This window comes from Taudactylus pleione, unplaced genomic scaffold (genome assembly GCF_031769625.1).
Source record: "Taudactylus pleione unplaced genomic scaffold, aTauple2 ptg000242l, whole genome shotgun sequence".
NCBI classification, from domain to species: Eukaryota; Metazoa; Chordata; class Amphibia; order Anura; family Myobatrachidae; genus Taudactylus; species Taudactylus pleione.
In genome coordinates this window covers 3024033-3040255 of record NW_028284644.1, presented here as the reverse complement: position 1 = coordinate 3040255, position 16223 = coordinate 3024033, and the positions used below count along the sequence as shown (strand labels likewise).

General features: G+C 43.1%; 1 protein-coding gene across 3 annotated transcripts in view; it reads left to right on the top strand.

The window, feature by feature from the left end:
* LOC148516717 (zona pellucida sperm-binding protein 3 receptor-like) overlaps positions 1 to 16223 on the top strand; it is a 178398-nt gene that overhangs the window by 156282 nt on the left and 5893 nt on the right. For 2 of the 3 annotated variants that reach the window (XR_015879383.1, XM_088479577.1), the window contains exon 16: positions 10547 to 10622. The exons of the other annotated variant lie outside the window; for it this stretch is intronic. Coding sequence is in view for 1 of the 2 variants with exons in the window: in XM_088479577.1 (XP_088335703.1) it covers positions 10547 to 10622 (76 nt within the window). In the remaining variant the exon portion in view is untranslated. The remainder of the gene's footprint in view (positions 1 to 10546; positions 10623 to 16223) is intronic. 3 annotated transcript variants of the gene reach the window in all.

The window sequence follows — 16223 nt, the reverse complement described above, 5'->3', positions numbered from 1 at the left end:
TGAATATGAAATGTGTGAGTATTCGGGGTTTGATATAAAGACATATTTAATGTGTGTGTGAGGATAAGTGCCTTGTCTCTAACATTTTAGTATGCTGGGCCAGATAATTCTACATCTCCTGTCAGCAGGCCCTCCCACCTTTTCTGTGTCATTGCAGGAAGCTTGCTTATTTATTCTAGCCAGACCACCCGTAGTGAACAAACACTATGCAGGAAACTTCTCTACCCAAGCCAGTTGTCGCCTGGCCACTTGCTTCATATGATAATGGTCACAGATGCCTTCGCATGATGCTAATGGTATTATCACCACATGTACTAAAATGTGAGTTTATCTAAAATGGCGCTTAGGCGGCCATTCGCAAAATGGCGTCTTGCGATCGCATTTCTAAAATGGAGTCTTGCGGCCAGTCGCAAGATGGCGTCGCTGTGATTGAATTTTAAACTGAACTTGTCTTACTCAATTATTCAGCTTCGACAGTCCACCCTTTGATAGCAAACAACATGCTATCACAATCTGTTATATAAACTTATTTTAGGCTTACATTTACATATTATTTAGTGTTATTCTGGGATGACACAAGGTGTTCCTAAATCCATCAATAATGTGTCTCTGGGTGGGGACATAAAACTACTATTATATGCACACCGCAGATCTTGGGAGATCATGTGACAGGTGTGGGAATGCACCAGTCTTATAACAGCAGTCTTGAAGGGGAATTTGAGACTTTACATTATCTGAGGTGTTCTATAAATAACATTTCAATAATATCTTCTATGCATGTCTAAATATTATACATTTAAATGATGGTACTTCCTAGCTCAGGGTTGTAATGCAGTTCTGTATCTACCTCGGTATACATATTATCATTTCTGACCACCATCATAATTTAATTCTTTAGTTTTACTCTATTTTTACATTTTCCACACTTCAACACAATAGGAACACACCAGACTCATATGCCAATTATTATGATGACAATCAGTATAAGGATCAAGAATTTGCCTATGCTGGCGATCACTTCCTGGACCCATTCCCCTAGACCCGAGAACCATTTAACTGGGTTCAGCCATGACACCCATCCTTCTATCTTTTCCCCTGCTTCAGCCACTGATGCGTTATGGTTCTTACGAAATTCCCACTTTAGCTGCAGAATCTCATCCATCTTCTGGTCTATCACCTCCTTAGGGTCGCTGGTATCATTGGTGACATAAGTGCAACATTTTACTCCAAATTGGGTGGCTAACGTTACGCAATACCCTCCAGTAACAGCGGTTAAATAATTCAACACTAGCCTGTGTTGCACTAGTTCTTTCTTGTACGCTTGCAATTCTCTCCCTGTGTACCTGAATGTGTCATCGTACATCTCGGTGATATTATCTATTAATTTAGCAAGTTCCTGGATATATCTAAAATTTAATGTACCCCTAGCAATTCTGGTGGGATCCAGGGCGACTAAAACTTGGAAGCCAGTTGTCTCACTGATTAACTGAGCGGCTTTATGCATATCACCAGGTATCATATTTCTCTTGCCTCTGTGTTCATATTGCGTGTGAAGATATGGTGACGGTGTGTTTTTATGTATTCCCAACATTTCAACATGTGTGAGAGTCATAACTTCTGGGACTACTCTTCCCAGATAACACAAACCTTCGGAACTCGGGGAGAGCCATTTATACGCTTTTCTTCCACATATAAAATATACATTATCAGGGAGAACATAAGGAATAGTATGCATCATTATCATTAAACACATTTCTCTTGCAAACAATCCTATCTCTGGCTCTTCCATTTGGTATATGCAAGTTTCGGGTTGTATTATTTTAGCACAATAACCATCTGGTACTTTACCAATCATTTCTTTGGTGGAACTCAATGTATACCGGTACCTAAAATGTTTCCCACTTGATTTAATTGAGCGTAACAGATCATAGTTTATGGACTCATTATCAGCTCTTTGTGAGAAGGTCATTTATTCTGATTATTCCCCGTCACTTCCCAACCTCCGGGTTTATTGGGGTTGGTTATGTTCAAACATAAAAGTGATCTATCTACTTGGAATTGATAGAGTTTGAAATGAGGTGGTTTGGATGAGAGGAATTTTCCATCCAAAGTTTTCCCTTTTTGTAAATCTAAAATTTCCGTGATATTCAGCGGAAATGGCACCAACCCTACATTATGCTGTCCCTGTGGCACATGTGAACACACCCAGCAATCAGTTTGATTTAACACTTTGCCTACCATGCTGTGATAATCCTCTAAAGGATACCCTCCCCAGTACGGGTTATATTTAGGTTGGCACCGTTGGATACAGTTCTCATCGACTAGGGACCCACAAAACTCACAAATACAGGAATCTTCAGACGATAAACCTCCACACCTTCCCCGAGTATCCGGAATGACAGCTCTCTTAACAATAACAGTACTAAGATTGGTCAGACACTCCCCTGATTGGCATTGCACTCCTCCTTTCTCCACTCCATCAGCACTGCCATCAGCTCCTGTTTCCTCAATTGGTCCCTCATCACAGACACTGGATATTCCCGAACTGACCAGGATGGTGAACACTCTAAAAGAGAATATGAGAATGAACACAGCAGGCCTGTCCATTTTAACAACAAGTCCTGCAAAATTTCTCTCAGTTCAGGTATCTCACTACGACCTTTTCAATCCTCCCGGAACAAGTTCGCGAGCGACAGGTCCACACTATCAGTCTAGTCTCCGACTTGTTTCTCCACCGGCTGATTGACATTTTTGCAGTGGGTGGAATGGACCCAGGTATCTCTCTCGGCAACCTTCAAAGATGTAGTAGTCGTCAGCAGCACCTGGTATGGACCTTCCCACCGATCAGTCAAACAACGCAAGAAATTTCTGATCATAACATATTCTCCTGGTTCAACATCATGACAGTTAGTTTCAGGCATATCATTAGACAACAATTTCAGTTTCTGCTGCTGTTGCTTTAACTGCTTACTCATTGATATAAGATACTTTACAGTTACTTCGTTGTTACCCTTCAGGTCTTCCTGTGAACTTATGATCAAATGAGGTTGTCTACCGAACAATATTTCAAATGGGGACAGATTCAGAGGAGGTCTAGGAGTGGTCCTTATGCTATGTAGGACCAAAGGTAACGCTTCTGGCCATCCTAGTCCAGTCTCTGCCATGATTTTACTTAGCTTATTTTTAATAGTTCCGTTCATCCTCTCTACCTTGGCACTGGCCTGCGGTCGGTAGGGGGTGTGAAGTCGGCTATTAATACCCATCAGCTTACACATATTTTGAAAAACATCACCTGTGAAATGGGTACCCCTATCACTCTCAATGATTCTAGGGATACCGTACCTGCATACAAATTCCTGAACTGTTTTCTTGGCAGTAAACGCAGCAGTATTAGTGGCCGCTGGGTACGCCTCAACCCAGTTAGAAAATACGTCTGTGCACACTAGTACATACTTAAGGTTCCTGCAGGGTGGTAATTGGATGAAATCAATTTGTATCACCTGGAAAGGTCCATCAGTCGGAATGTGGGGCGGTTCGGTAGGGATCACTTTCCCTATGTTCTTTCTCAAGCAGGTCAGACAGGACATTGCTATCTTCTCTGCTTGTGAAGAAAAACCTGGTGCGCACCAGTATGCCCTCACCAACTTGCACATACCCTGTTTGCCCAGGTGAGTCAGACCGTGTGCTGCCTCAGCCAGGCTGGGGTAATATGCCTTGGGGGCTACTGGCTTACCATGTCCGTCCCTCCAGAGCCCAGAGGACTCTTGCCTTCCTGAATTGAACACAAATTTTGCATCTCAATTAATTTCAGCATATCAGTGGTTTGGAATTACATAATTGTTTCAATCGGGGAAGACATTTTTAACCCTGCTGCCCGTTTTGCAGCTTCATCAGCTCTGTTGTTGCCCAGTGACACCGGGTCATCCTCACATGTGTGGGCTTTGCATTTAATTACTGCCACTGCCTTGGGCAGTTGGATTGCTTCTAAGAGATGTTTTATGTGTCGGGAGTGTGCAACTGGTGTGCCTGCTGCTGTCATAAAATTTCTCAGACGCCATAGAGCCCCAAAATCGCGCACCACCCCGAACGCGTACCTCGAGTCAGTGTAAATGTTAGCAGATTTGCCTGCTGCCAGTTCACATGCTCTAGTCAGTGCTACTAACTCTGCCACCTGGGCTGAGTGAGGAGGACCGAGAGGTTTAGCTTCCATGATGTCTGTGTCATTTACAACAGCATAACCTGTACATAATTCACCTGTGTCTGTTTGTCTATGACAACTCCCATCCGTATAGAAAGTCACATCCACATTCTCTAAAGATGTGTCATGTACGTCAGGTCTAGCAGTAAAGGTCTGATTCAGATATGTCATACAATCGTGAGTGTCATCATGTCTGCTGAACTCACCTCCCGCCAGCAACTCTTCTCCTTCCACCCTTTGTACATCATGTTGTACATATGGTAGGTATGTTGCTGGATTCAGCGTACTGCAACGTTTAACAGTAATATTTGCAGGAGCGATTAGGGCTAGTTCCCATTTGGTGAACCTAGCCGAGGAGACGTGTCTGGTTTGAGCTGAGTTCAACAGAGCAGATACAGCATGGGGAGTGTAGACAATCATATCATGGCCCAATACTATGTCCTCACTTTTACTCACCAATAAAGCGGTAGCTGCTACACTTCTCAAACAGGTGGGGAGTGATCTTGCTACCGTGTTCAATTGCGCACTGTAGTATGCTACGGGCCTACTGGCATCACCATGTTTTTGTGTAAGGACACCTGCAGCACAACCATCGGCTTCCGTACAATATAAATCAAAAGGTTTTTCATAATCGGGTATTCCCAATGCAGGAGCTTTTGTCAGGCTATCCTTAAGATTAAGAAAAGCCTGTTCTGATTCCTCAGTGTGTGTGACGCGATCGGGCTTTGAGGAAGAGACTAGTTCCTGTAAAGGCAAGGCCAAAATAGAAAAACCTGGGATCCACATTCGGCAATATCCACACATTCCCAAGAAGGTACGAATTTGCTGTTGATTCTGCGGCAGTGTCATGTTTTGTATGGCCTGGATTCTATCATTTGTGAGATGTTGTAACCCCTGGGTTAGGCAGTGTCCCAAATATTTTACTCTGGGCTGGCACGGCTGTAACTTGTCCTTAGCCACTTTGTGTCCTGTATGCGAGAGATGAAGTAACAAAAGTTTAGTATCATTCACACATGACATAAATGAGTCAGAACATAGCAATAAATCGTCCACATATTGAATTAGAACTGATCCATTGGCAGGTTGAAAAGCTTGTAAACAGTCATGCAATGCCTGGGAGAAAATACTGGGGCTGTCTATGAAACCTTGGGGCAATCGTGTCCATGTATATTGCACACCTCTGTATGTGAATGCGAATCGGTACTGACAGTCAGGATGGAGAGGCACAGAGAAGATAGCAGAACAGAGGTCAATGACAGTGAAATGGGTTGCATTTGGTGGGATCTGCATCAGGATGACAGCTGGATTCGGCACTACAGGGAATTGGCTCTCTACTACCTTATTAACATCTCTAAGGTCTTGCGCCAGCCTATAACCCCTCCCACCACTCTTCTTTACTGGAAAGATGGGACTGTTGGCTACACTAGCTGTACGAACTAAAATTCCCTGTTCGCTCGATTATTGGAAACACCCCTAGTTCTTCTTCCTGTTTTAGTGGGTACTGGGGAATTTTTGGAGCTTGCCTACCGCTTTTTAAGTTTACCATTACCGGGCTTACGTTTGCCATTAATCCAGTGTCCTGTCCATCTTTTGTCCAAAGGGAATCTGGAATTTGGGACAACATTTCATCTACTGTGATGGATTTTCTTTTAAAACGATAGAGTGATACATTATCCTTTGAGGAGTGTCTAACATATCCCGCACCTCGTATACCATTCTCTCTGGGATATCTAAATATACACCATCAGGGGTTCAATATATGACACATCCCATTTTACATAACAAGTCTCTGCCCAGCAGGTTAGTAGGAGCCGCGGCAGCCAGGAGAAAAGAATGTCTGGTATGCAACGGCCCAATACTAACCTCTGCGGACTTTGTTAAAGGATAACGTTCCACTCTACCTGTCACACCCATTGTTGGTATTGTCTCGTTGGTCACCTGTAAATTAACGGGAGATTTCATCACTGACTTGGTCGTCCCTGTGTCTACAAGAAAAGGATATTCAGTACCAGCTACATCAACCATCAAGACCGGTTCTTCCCTAGTACTTCCCGTTAACCCGACTATCTGTAGACTACAGGTATGACCTGACCCCTATCGTTGGCTACCATTCTCCAATAAAGCATTTACGGCTACAATTGGAGCTGGTGCTTGCTGAATATTTGCTGATCTCTGTGCATATCCCTTATGGGGATATCCAGGTTTCCCTTGGTGTGGGGTCCATACTCTCTTTACTGTGCAGTTTCTACTTAAGTGTCCTGTTTGTTTGCAATTAAAACATGTCCGTGATTCAGGTGAAAGCATGTGTTGTTGTGGAGTTTGAGCAGAGGGTTATGGTGGTGGTTATGGGTAAGGATAGGGAGGGTAAGGGTATTGTGGGGGATAAGAAGTAGGTGGATATCCTGGGACCTGTGGTTGCATTGGGTTAGTAGGATAGAGTTATGTTTGTTGTTGAGTGGGGTTAGTGAGAGCAACTTGTTCTGACATGAGTGTGTGTGCAAGTGCAAGCGTGTCTGTTGGCTGTGGTGTTACCGTCCTTCCCTCCAGAGCTTGTATACTGACAGCCATTAATTTTTCGCTCTGGGTCTCCCTCTTTTTTGAGATGTTCTTGTCATGTTCTATGGCAGACTCTATGAGGTTATCTATTGTAAGTCCCCTCCAGCCAGGCTGTGAGGTCTGAACCCGAGTTTTTAAATTCTCTTTTAAACCGTCCATTAATATCATGACTATCATTCCCCTGTGGTGAATGCTATCTTTAATATCTTCTATCCCAGTGTACTGGGTGATAGCCTGCAGAGCCCGGTCGCAATATTCTTCTGCAGTTTCACTCTCCTTTTGTTTGATTGTGAAGATTTTGTTCCAGTTAACTACTACCGGAAAATATATACCCAATTGAGTCACAATGCGGGAAATGTTACCTTGGTTTACTTAGTCTGTTGAGGGAACGTCGCCATCCAATACACAATCCGTGATAAATTTTGTCACGTCGGTATTGCGTGGTAGACAGGCCCTTAACACTACACGCCAATCTTTATTAGTGGGCTCATGAGAACTACCCAAATTTCTAAAACATCTTTGAGATTTGGCTAATTCCTTTTTTGGATCAGGGAAATCATTTGATGGAATTTAGTTCTGCCCTTTTCCATGGACAATGCATTACTACTTCCCTAGTGGGCACTACACCGTTTGCATCCGCATTTCCATTCGGAACAGTTATTGTCCGAATGGGATGCAGACCGGCAGCGTTGCTACATCTGACCTGGTTACCTGGCTGGGGGTTTAATCTGCTGCTGCTACGTATGGTATTAACAACTTCCTCAATGGGTGCAGAGTGTATTAACACTTCCCTTGCTGTTACCGATGGAGATGGCGGCACCACCCGTGATTGTGGTGATGCAGCATCTATCATTTGCACAGCATGGGAAATGGCAGACATTACAATGGGCTCATCATCTACGTCATAAACATTTTCTTTATGGTTACTTAAGAGGGGGTACAAATTACTTGTTACATTTTTGTTGGTATTTTTGGTAACTGTACTTGCACCTCCGTCCACATAAGGTGGGGGAGGTGAGCGTGAACTGCTGGAAATACTCTCCACGACGGTACCTCCCGCACGTGCGCGCCAATTTGCGGCTCGTCCGTATTGCAATTCAGCGTCATGGATGTATTTTCTGGCAATGTGTTCGCAACGCTAGTTTGCATCGTTTGCACATTTTTAAGCCAAGCATCCCCTTCATGCTGCCATAGTTTTAAACATTCAAAATACTTAATCTTTTTCTCTCGGTATCGCACCATACTGATGTGATCCTGGACATTATCTAACACAGTTTTGTCAAAACTACCAATTCTGGGAAACGGTCTAACACTCTTCCTCGTCATATCAAACCATATATCACAATACCTTATTGCATAAGTACCGTACTTGGTATGCATGATACGACGGGCCGATCCGATCGGCGCCTCCATTAGCAGCACATCATTGCTTAACATCTCTACTGTTTGCGTGGCTCCCATTCTGAGACAACTCCTACGCTTTTTAATAAAAATTTAAACCGGTGAAAGACAATCAAGATACTTTCACTTACCTGTGGACGATTTAAGTCGGCGGCGCCCACACACCTGGATAAGATTTAGTAAGGCAACTTCCACACCTGGATAAGATTTGAAGCAGGCCACTTCCACACCTGGATAAGCTTTAGTAAGGTAACTTCCAGACCTATGAGAGTTTATATGTCGGCCACTCTCACGCACCTCTATACAACAAAGACAACATGTACACCTGCTACTGTGTTTAGAACGGTAAGCTGCTTACTGAGCGACTAGGCTAACCCTTGCACCTAGCCCTTAAGGATCATATGATACCCTTAACTTTAGGGAATAAATTACCCCTACCAACAATACACTCACTGTTACACACTTTTTCCTGCGCAGAAAAATACACGTTTAACCCAGATATTGGTAATAGAAAAAAAAAATTTAAACCTCAATGGCTTTGTTCAAACACGTGGTAGCAGAACCGGAAGTGCGTATACGCTATTGTGCGAACAGCCGCATACACAATTATGCGACTACCACACAACCGTATAATGACTTTTTAACTGCGTACGCAAAAATGCGTTTTAGCCACGTACGCAATACTGCGGCACCCCTCTAAACACAAGGTTCTATCAACAGAGGAAAACAAACTTTTTCCTCTCTTGTCCCTGGATTCTAGTCAGCTTCCTTAATTCACATGGAGACGGATAGCGATCTTTCAGCACAAAGCGGTTGCAGGCAAACCCTGCATGTGGCCACTCCACCCTTTGCTGAAATATCGATGACCGTATGTACCGTGTGAGCAGGTAAGTGACTTCTTCACGAGCCCCCAATTAACAATATTAGAAATGAACCTCTATATACCCCTGCCTATACCTTCTTAAATCCTTCCTATAAACCTCTAAGAATAACGCTAATTTGCGTACGCAGTCTGACCGTAAATAAAGACAGAAGTGGAATCTGTTGTTCCAACGCACAAGTATTATTCAGGTAAAAGTACAGTCAGTTACACGCTATGATCTGTTTACAATAAGCGCAAATAAATACAATGAGAGAGAGAGAGACAAAGAGAGAGACATACTTTAGGCGCAAAAGGAAATTATACAGACCCCAAGTAACAGTATACATACGCTGCGCCTCTGGACCCAGAGATAGACCTCAGACTAGAGACCCTCCGTTCATACAACCTTCAGCATGGACTCCTAAACCAGTATATGGGCACATGTATTTATTCCCCCCAGACTAAAGCAGGACAAAGGGAAATTTCCTGCTGATATCATTGGTTCCCAGGAAACTTATCTACCCAAGCCAGTTGTCACCTGGCCACTTGCTTCATATGATAATGGTCACAGATGCCTTCGCATGATGCTAATGGTATTATCACCACATGTACTAAAATGTGAGTTTATCTAAAATGGCGCTTAGGCGGCCATTCACAAAATGGCGTCTTGCGATCGCATTTCTAAAATGGAGTCTTGCGGCCAGTCGCAAGATGGCGTCGCTGTGATTGAATTTTAAACTGAACTTGTCTTACTCAATTATTCAGCTTTGACAGTATGCACCATAGGAATAGCAATGTGAATCACAGTGTTGTAGATTGTGTGTGTCATTAAAATTAAGGGATTGTAATCAGATCTATAATATACAATATATTTTCCAGCATCGTATTGCTGTGTAAGAAAGGAGATATAAATTAAAGGCACTCGAGCAGTGTAAGTTTTAAAATGTGTCTTGAGCTGTCCACAAACTGTACTCCATCTAGTCTCTATATACAGGTATGAGCTCTTACTCTTAGTATCTTATGGTGCATACACACGGTCAGAATTCATGAACGAATTAACGAATTTTACAATGATTTGAACGATTTAATCAACGATGAGCGATTTCTGATAGCATTAAAATGAATGAAATGTCAAATTCTGACTGCAAACACATCAGATGTCAGAGATCGTTATCTGACATGCAGGAATGCGCATCGTTCGTCGATGCATGCAGTACATGTCAAAGATATGAACGATTGAACGATTTTTACAATCGTTGTTGTTCATATCTGATAAAGAAATCTGACCGTGTATGCTCACCATTAGTGTTTGAGGTACTGTTTATTGACTAGTCTGCAATTCGGAAGATTCTACCTATAAAATACTAAATTCTGTATAAAAATTACCACTATCTGTTACCTCATTGCTCCAGGTATTCACCTCTTTATTTAGTAAAGGAAAGTAATATCAAAGATGATCCTGTAAATTGTACTAAATTATTAATAAGCTCCTTTGTTTAAAATTCAATATTTTATTTGTTACATTTAAGGAATAATCCTTGCAATTGCTGCTGTATGCTGTGGTGGAATACTGATCTGGTATTGTAAAAAATGTAAAAAAAGCGGGTGAGTCCACTATTACATATAAATGTATCTATCTTTATCCTTTTTCTTAGCATTTTCTTAAATATCTGGAAAATCAGCACTTCTTATGTTCAGTTTTTTAGAATATGCTTTCCATTGTAGCTTATTAATTTGCATTTATGTGTTGCTTTTAAGAAGAGTCCATATTCTCCTCACAGACGCTTCACCTGGCTTTTTCTATACAGTATGTCACCTGTCACTATCCTGCTTCAGTTGTCTACCAGAAAAAAATCAAGAGTCGCACTGCGCTTATGTTACTGTGACAAGTACGGTAACAGATCCCTCCCCTGTCTTTAAGAGGAAGGCCGCAGATTGGACAGCAGGAACGTTACAGAGAGGGTAGATGGAGGGTAAAGACGTGCATTGTGTCTCAGTGTGCACTGCTGGACACAATTATACTTTATCTGTGTCCAGTCAGCAAGTGTGCAATATCTCCTATAGTCTTTTCATTTATATCTGTGTCCAGAGAGATTACACTGCCCCACCCGGGTACTTCTTAATGCCACACAGCTGTTAAAATATTCTGGGTAGTACAGTGAAGTTAAAGTGCTATAATATATTTAACTCTATATACTATAATTATTAACTCTAATATAAAGTATGGATGACTACTGGCAGTGAGGTAGTTAAACACATACTATGGTACAAATATTCGCGAGTACATGAGATATGTAAATGTCAAGTTCCTACCAGTATATTTTTGGAGTGTGGGAGGAAGCGGGAGTACCCGGAGCAAACTCACACAATCACAGGGAAAATATACAAACTCCACACAGAGCCGTAATGGGAACTGAACCCACGACCTCAGTGCTGTGAGGTAGTAATGCTAACCATTACACTGTCTGTGCTGCCCAGGCAATGTAATGGATATACAGGTAGCCAAATTTGTGTTATTTGGTGGATTAAAAACCGTAAACCAGAACTGAGCTGTTAAGAGATAATTCCACCAGATATGCATTAATGACCTAGTGTTCCCACCACTTCTCCAGCAGAGTTAAGTATGTTCCGAAGTTTAGCTCTTAGCCCTCTCTGCGGCTAAGTGCTAGGGACGGCCAGACTCTCCTCGATCGGTCCGGCGTCATTCGGCACTTCGGCGTCAGGATGAAAATAGGCGTCTGTCCCTTGCCGGTCTTCTGGTGTCGGGATATTGACCGGCAGCATTTATTCTGCCGGTCTATTAACTACATTTGGGGGACTCTGTATCTGGGAGCTGTATAAAAAATAATTTCTGTGGTGCCAGCACTAAAAAACGTGATTCTGATGTCACTAGAGGGACCACTTTGATTATGAAAAAGCTGCAAACGACTGGGCCTCAAAGAAGAAGAGGAAAATTTATATATAAAATTATATTTCAAGTTTAAATCATTCTAAGGTCAGACTATAAAAAATTTTATTATTGCAAAGGCCCCCACCCGCCTACTTTTTGATGCCACCTGGCTGGAAACATTTTCTGTGGAGAACACTGCTACGCTGTCTGAGTTAACAGTCTTCTTTATCAAGTATGAAGTTTAGGGCTGAGAAGATTGCTGTGCAGAGTAAAGTACTGCGGACCTGATTCAGAGAAGGTTGGTAATGCACCTGCACTCGCAGCCGCTCTGGTATTAGCGGTTGCGGGAATATGCAAATGATAATCTCCGCCTTCGAGCGATGAGATGCCCTCTTTCAGGCTCTGTGTTCTGTGCATTTGCAGTGTAGTTTGTAAACACATCAAGATCAACGCAACAGCGGTTGCACCATCAACATTTGCGGTAGCCTAGGGTCTTCTATAGCGTCTCTCCTATAAGCCAACTAAGCATGGCCTCTGACAGTCTCATAACATGTCCATGAAACGTCCCCTTTTTGCGATCACTTTAGGCCACCTCCCAGTCCACCTCGAAACCCCTTCTCAAGTGTTAGTAATACCGTACGCAATTGCGAACAGCATAGGACACTTGAGACACTGAGATTTATTGATTATGTGCAGAAGATTAATGTAGTAACCAGAGTTGCCTTTTAATTTTTGGTGATTTAATTTGTGTTTTGAATAAATGTGAATGACTCATTATTCTATGGAAGGCGCTATGTAATATGCTTTGTTATACAAATTCTAATAAGTATTTTTTTCTTTTCGAAGCATAGTGTTGCATATCAAATTAATTAGTGCAGTTTCATGAAGCGGTTTGACACATTCGTTTGTGACTAGACGTTCAATATCATAATCACAATCCAATTCAGCTTTAATAGGAGACTACAGGGGTCCCTTATTTTACCTTTGCATCCTCCCCTTTTAAGTGGTTACCCTGAAATTAAATATATTGAGCTCAGGGCGGGCACTTTACATTAGTCAAGATTGCTAATAACTCTGACCTCACCGATCCTTTAGCTTAAATGATCCTCCCCAGTCCTAAGGGTCCATAAGGTTCTACTTATTTGTGGTCTCTGGTGAATGTAATGGTTGACTTGTTGCTGTTCAACTCTATTGTTGTACTTTTTTTTCCTAACAACCCTTCTTTATTTTCTGTACTGTCCATGTCTAAATCTATTTCTTCTTCAGGGTCCGTAGGGCTCCACAGGGAGACAATGGGGGTGTACTGTAGGTGGGACCACGGAGACCGGACACCAACAGCAAAGCTTTTCAATCCCAGGATGCCCCGGTCCTTTCCCCTTTACCACGCTCACAGCCTGAGGGCAATTCAGTTTAGTTGGTGTCTGGCAGGAGCTGAGTCACCATTTTTAACAGTGGGGCTGCTTCAAGCAGCCCAAGCTTATTTTTATGATTTATTTTTTATTTCTAGTGTTTTAAAATGAGCAGCAGCAAAGGACTGTCCCTTGGACATCTGCGCTGCTGCTCCATCACCCCTCCGCTGCGTTGTGACACCAAGCTCCAGCTCTGTACTACCAGCAGGGCTCGTGGCAGAACTAGCTAGCAAGCTCCCCAGACTGCTTGCCGGGGGCCCATGTCTTTACGCATCTAGCCTTCAGTCTCAGGAGACGGTCCGGAGGCACTGATGTGGACACTGGTGCACCCACGACTCCACTAGACCACCGGAGCATTAATATACTGGCGCAAAGGCATATTTAGAAGCCAGGGGACCCGGTGGTTAACGTCAGCACAGGGAAAAGGCGCTCTCCCTGCAGCCCCTCCCCCAGCTCAGGGCACCATTTCACTGCAGTCTAACCATTCCTTGAGCTGCTCCTCCCTCACCCTCTGCTCCCTCAGAGACGTGCGGCAGCCATTTTCTACTTAACAGGTCTCCCTGTATACCTCTCCCACGGGCTAGGTTATACAGCACTATATCCTACCAGCCACTGCGATCTGTGTAGTTGATAGTAGTGCCAATTGCAGATGTATGGTGTTTTTTTTTTTTTCTGCGTTTGTATGTGACTTGTACTAGCGCTGATCTCTACTTTCTATTCTGTCAGCTTATACCTTTACCTTTATTCTAATTTACCCTGACATACTAAGGTATAAGGGGTTCATTGTACCTCACATCTCCTATATATTTGTGAGGGCTGTCACATACTATATGGCGTGGTTGCACACTACAGTGTGCCATATTACAAATGCTGCAAAAGGAAAAGCCTTTACCTACTAAACGTGCTGTTATCTTTCCAGTCCACCCAGTTATCTGATTCTGATATATCATCTGGGGAAGCAGGAGACACAGACCACTCTCACTCTGACTCTGTCTCAGGAGATGAGGAGCCATCCTCTAAATTAAATATACCTGCTCTTGTGAGAGCTGTAAAATCTATTAGAAGAGGAAGAACCCGCGCCTAAGAAAAAAACCAACCACTTTTTAAACGACAAAACGTAGTTTTACCCGTGTTCCCTCATTCGTATCAGCTATCTGATCACATGAGTGTAGCATGGAATATGCCCGGTAAAAGGTTTCAAATTCCAAAACGTTTCAGTTTCTTTTACCCTCTTCCAGCTACTTCTCATGTGACATGTCTGGTTAAGAATGCCACCTTACCCGTTGATACTGCAACCTCCTTGACGGAGACTACAGCTAGGCGTATTGAAACATGTCGCAAATCCATATACTGTCTTACAGAAGCTAATACTTGTCTTGCTAGGGCTACGGCCTGGGTGCCAAAAGCCATTGAGAGTTGGGCAGAGGCCCTAGAAGAGACATTCCCCACTGATGCTTCAAGTGAACAACTATCCTACGTATCTCACATTAGAGATGCAGCCTCCTACTTGGGAGAAGCAGCTATGGATACGGCTCTCCTGTCCTCCAGGATATCTGCCACTTCGGTAGTGGCTCGCCGTATTGTTCGGCTCCGTTCCTGAAAAGCAGACTCCGGTTCAAAAAGGGCTCTGGAGTCCCTTCATTATTCTGGAGATATCCTATTTGGGCCAGAATTAGATAAAATTATGTCTACTTTGTTGTTGGATTTGCATGACTATCTCACAGGCTAACACGCAGTCTGGCCTTCCTGTGCCGTCTACAGTATCTGCTCATTCTGCTCGCTCTGTGTATCCTTTGTGGGCAGCCCGGCGTGGCTGAACAGCTATTTCCGGGTCGGCCACCTTGGTCGTCTATCCACACCTTTCTTAGGTTTTATGCCCTTGATACATTTGCCTCTCAGGTTGCTTCCTTCGGGCGTAGGGTTCTGCTATCCGCTCAGGAACGTTACCACCCTTGAACATCTGCTTTGGGACATCATCATTGTCTCCCTGTGGAACCCTATGGACCCTGAAGAAGAAAAGGAGCATTATGATAAAACTTACCTTTTGTTAACTCCCTACCTTCGAAGTCCATAGGGTCCACAGGGCACCCGCCCTGACGCCCCTAGCTTCTCTTGGTCATTTGTTTCCTTCTCTGTGTGCGAGTGTGTTTCTTCAGTGTGCTAGTTTTCCATCTCTCCTCTCCTGCTCCTGCCTTAGGCTTGTTAACAAAACTGAGTTGCCCTCAAGCTGTGGGAAGGACCGGAGCATCCTGGGACTGAAAAGCTTTGCTGTTGGTGTCCGGTCCTCCACGGTCCCACCTATACCCCCATTGTCTCCCTGTGGACCTTATGGACATCGAAGAAAGAGAGTTAACAAAGGTTTTACCATAACTCTCCTTTTCTCTGAACTATAACTATTTAAAAAGAAATGCATAAACCAGTCATGAAGTTCTTCGGAAACTCCTTATAATTTCCCAAGCCTTCATTCATTTTTAACGGTTTTAACTGTGTGAGAAGAGGATTGTGATAAGAGATTGTGGGAGGCATGGCGCAGAGCTGATCTAAATTGCAACAATCTCTCGTTAATGTCTGCAAGTCATTTTTCATGTCCCTTCTCTTCCTTCTGACAATTTTCTCTTTTTGAGGGGTCCTCGCATACAGCGTTGATTTACGAGGACCAAACCGCCTATATGACCTTTAAGAATATCCATGCTTCAGCTGAGATAATTAGATGAAAATGAATGAGATACTAATTAAGACATCTGTGTTCAAGCATGGATTTCCTTAAAACCTGGACGCTAGGGAGGACCAAGTTTGGGAAAATACTGGCTTATCTTTCCTGTTGTACTGTGATTCTTTCTAAAAAAGGGGAGAAAAAAATGGCATTGATTCTATTTAGGTTTGGCTCCCATAATATTGAATAAACTA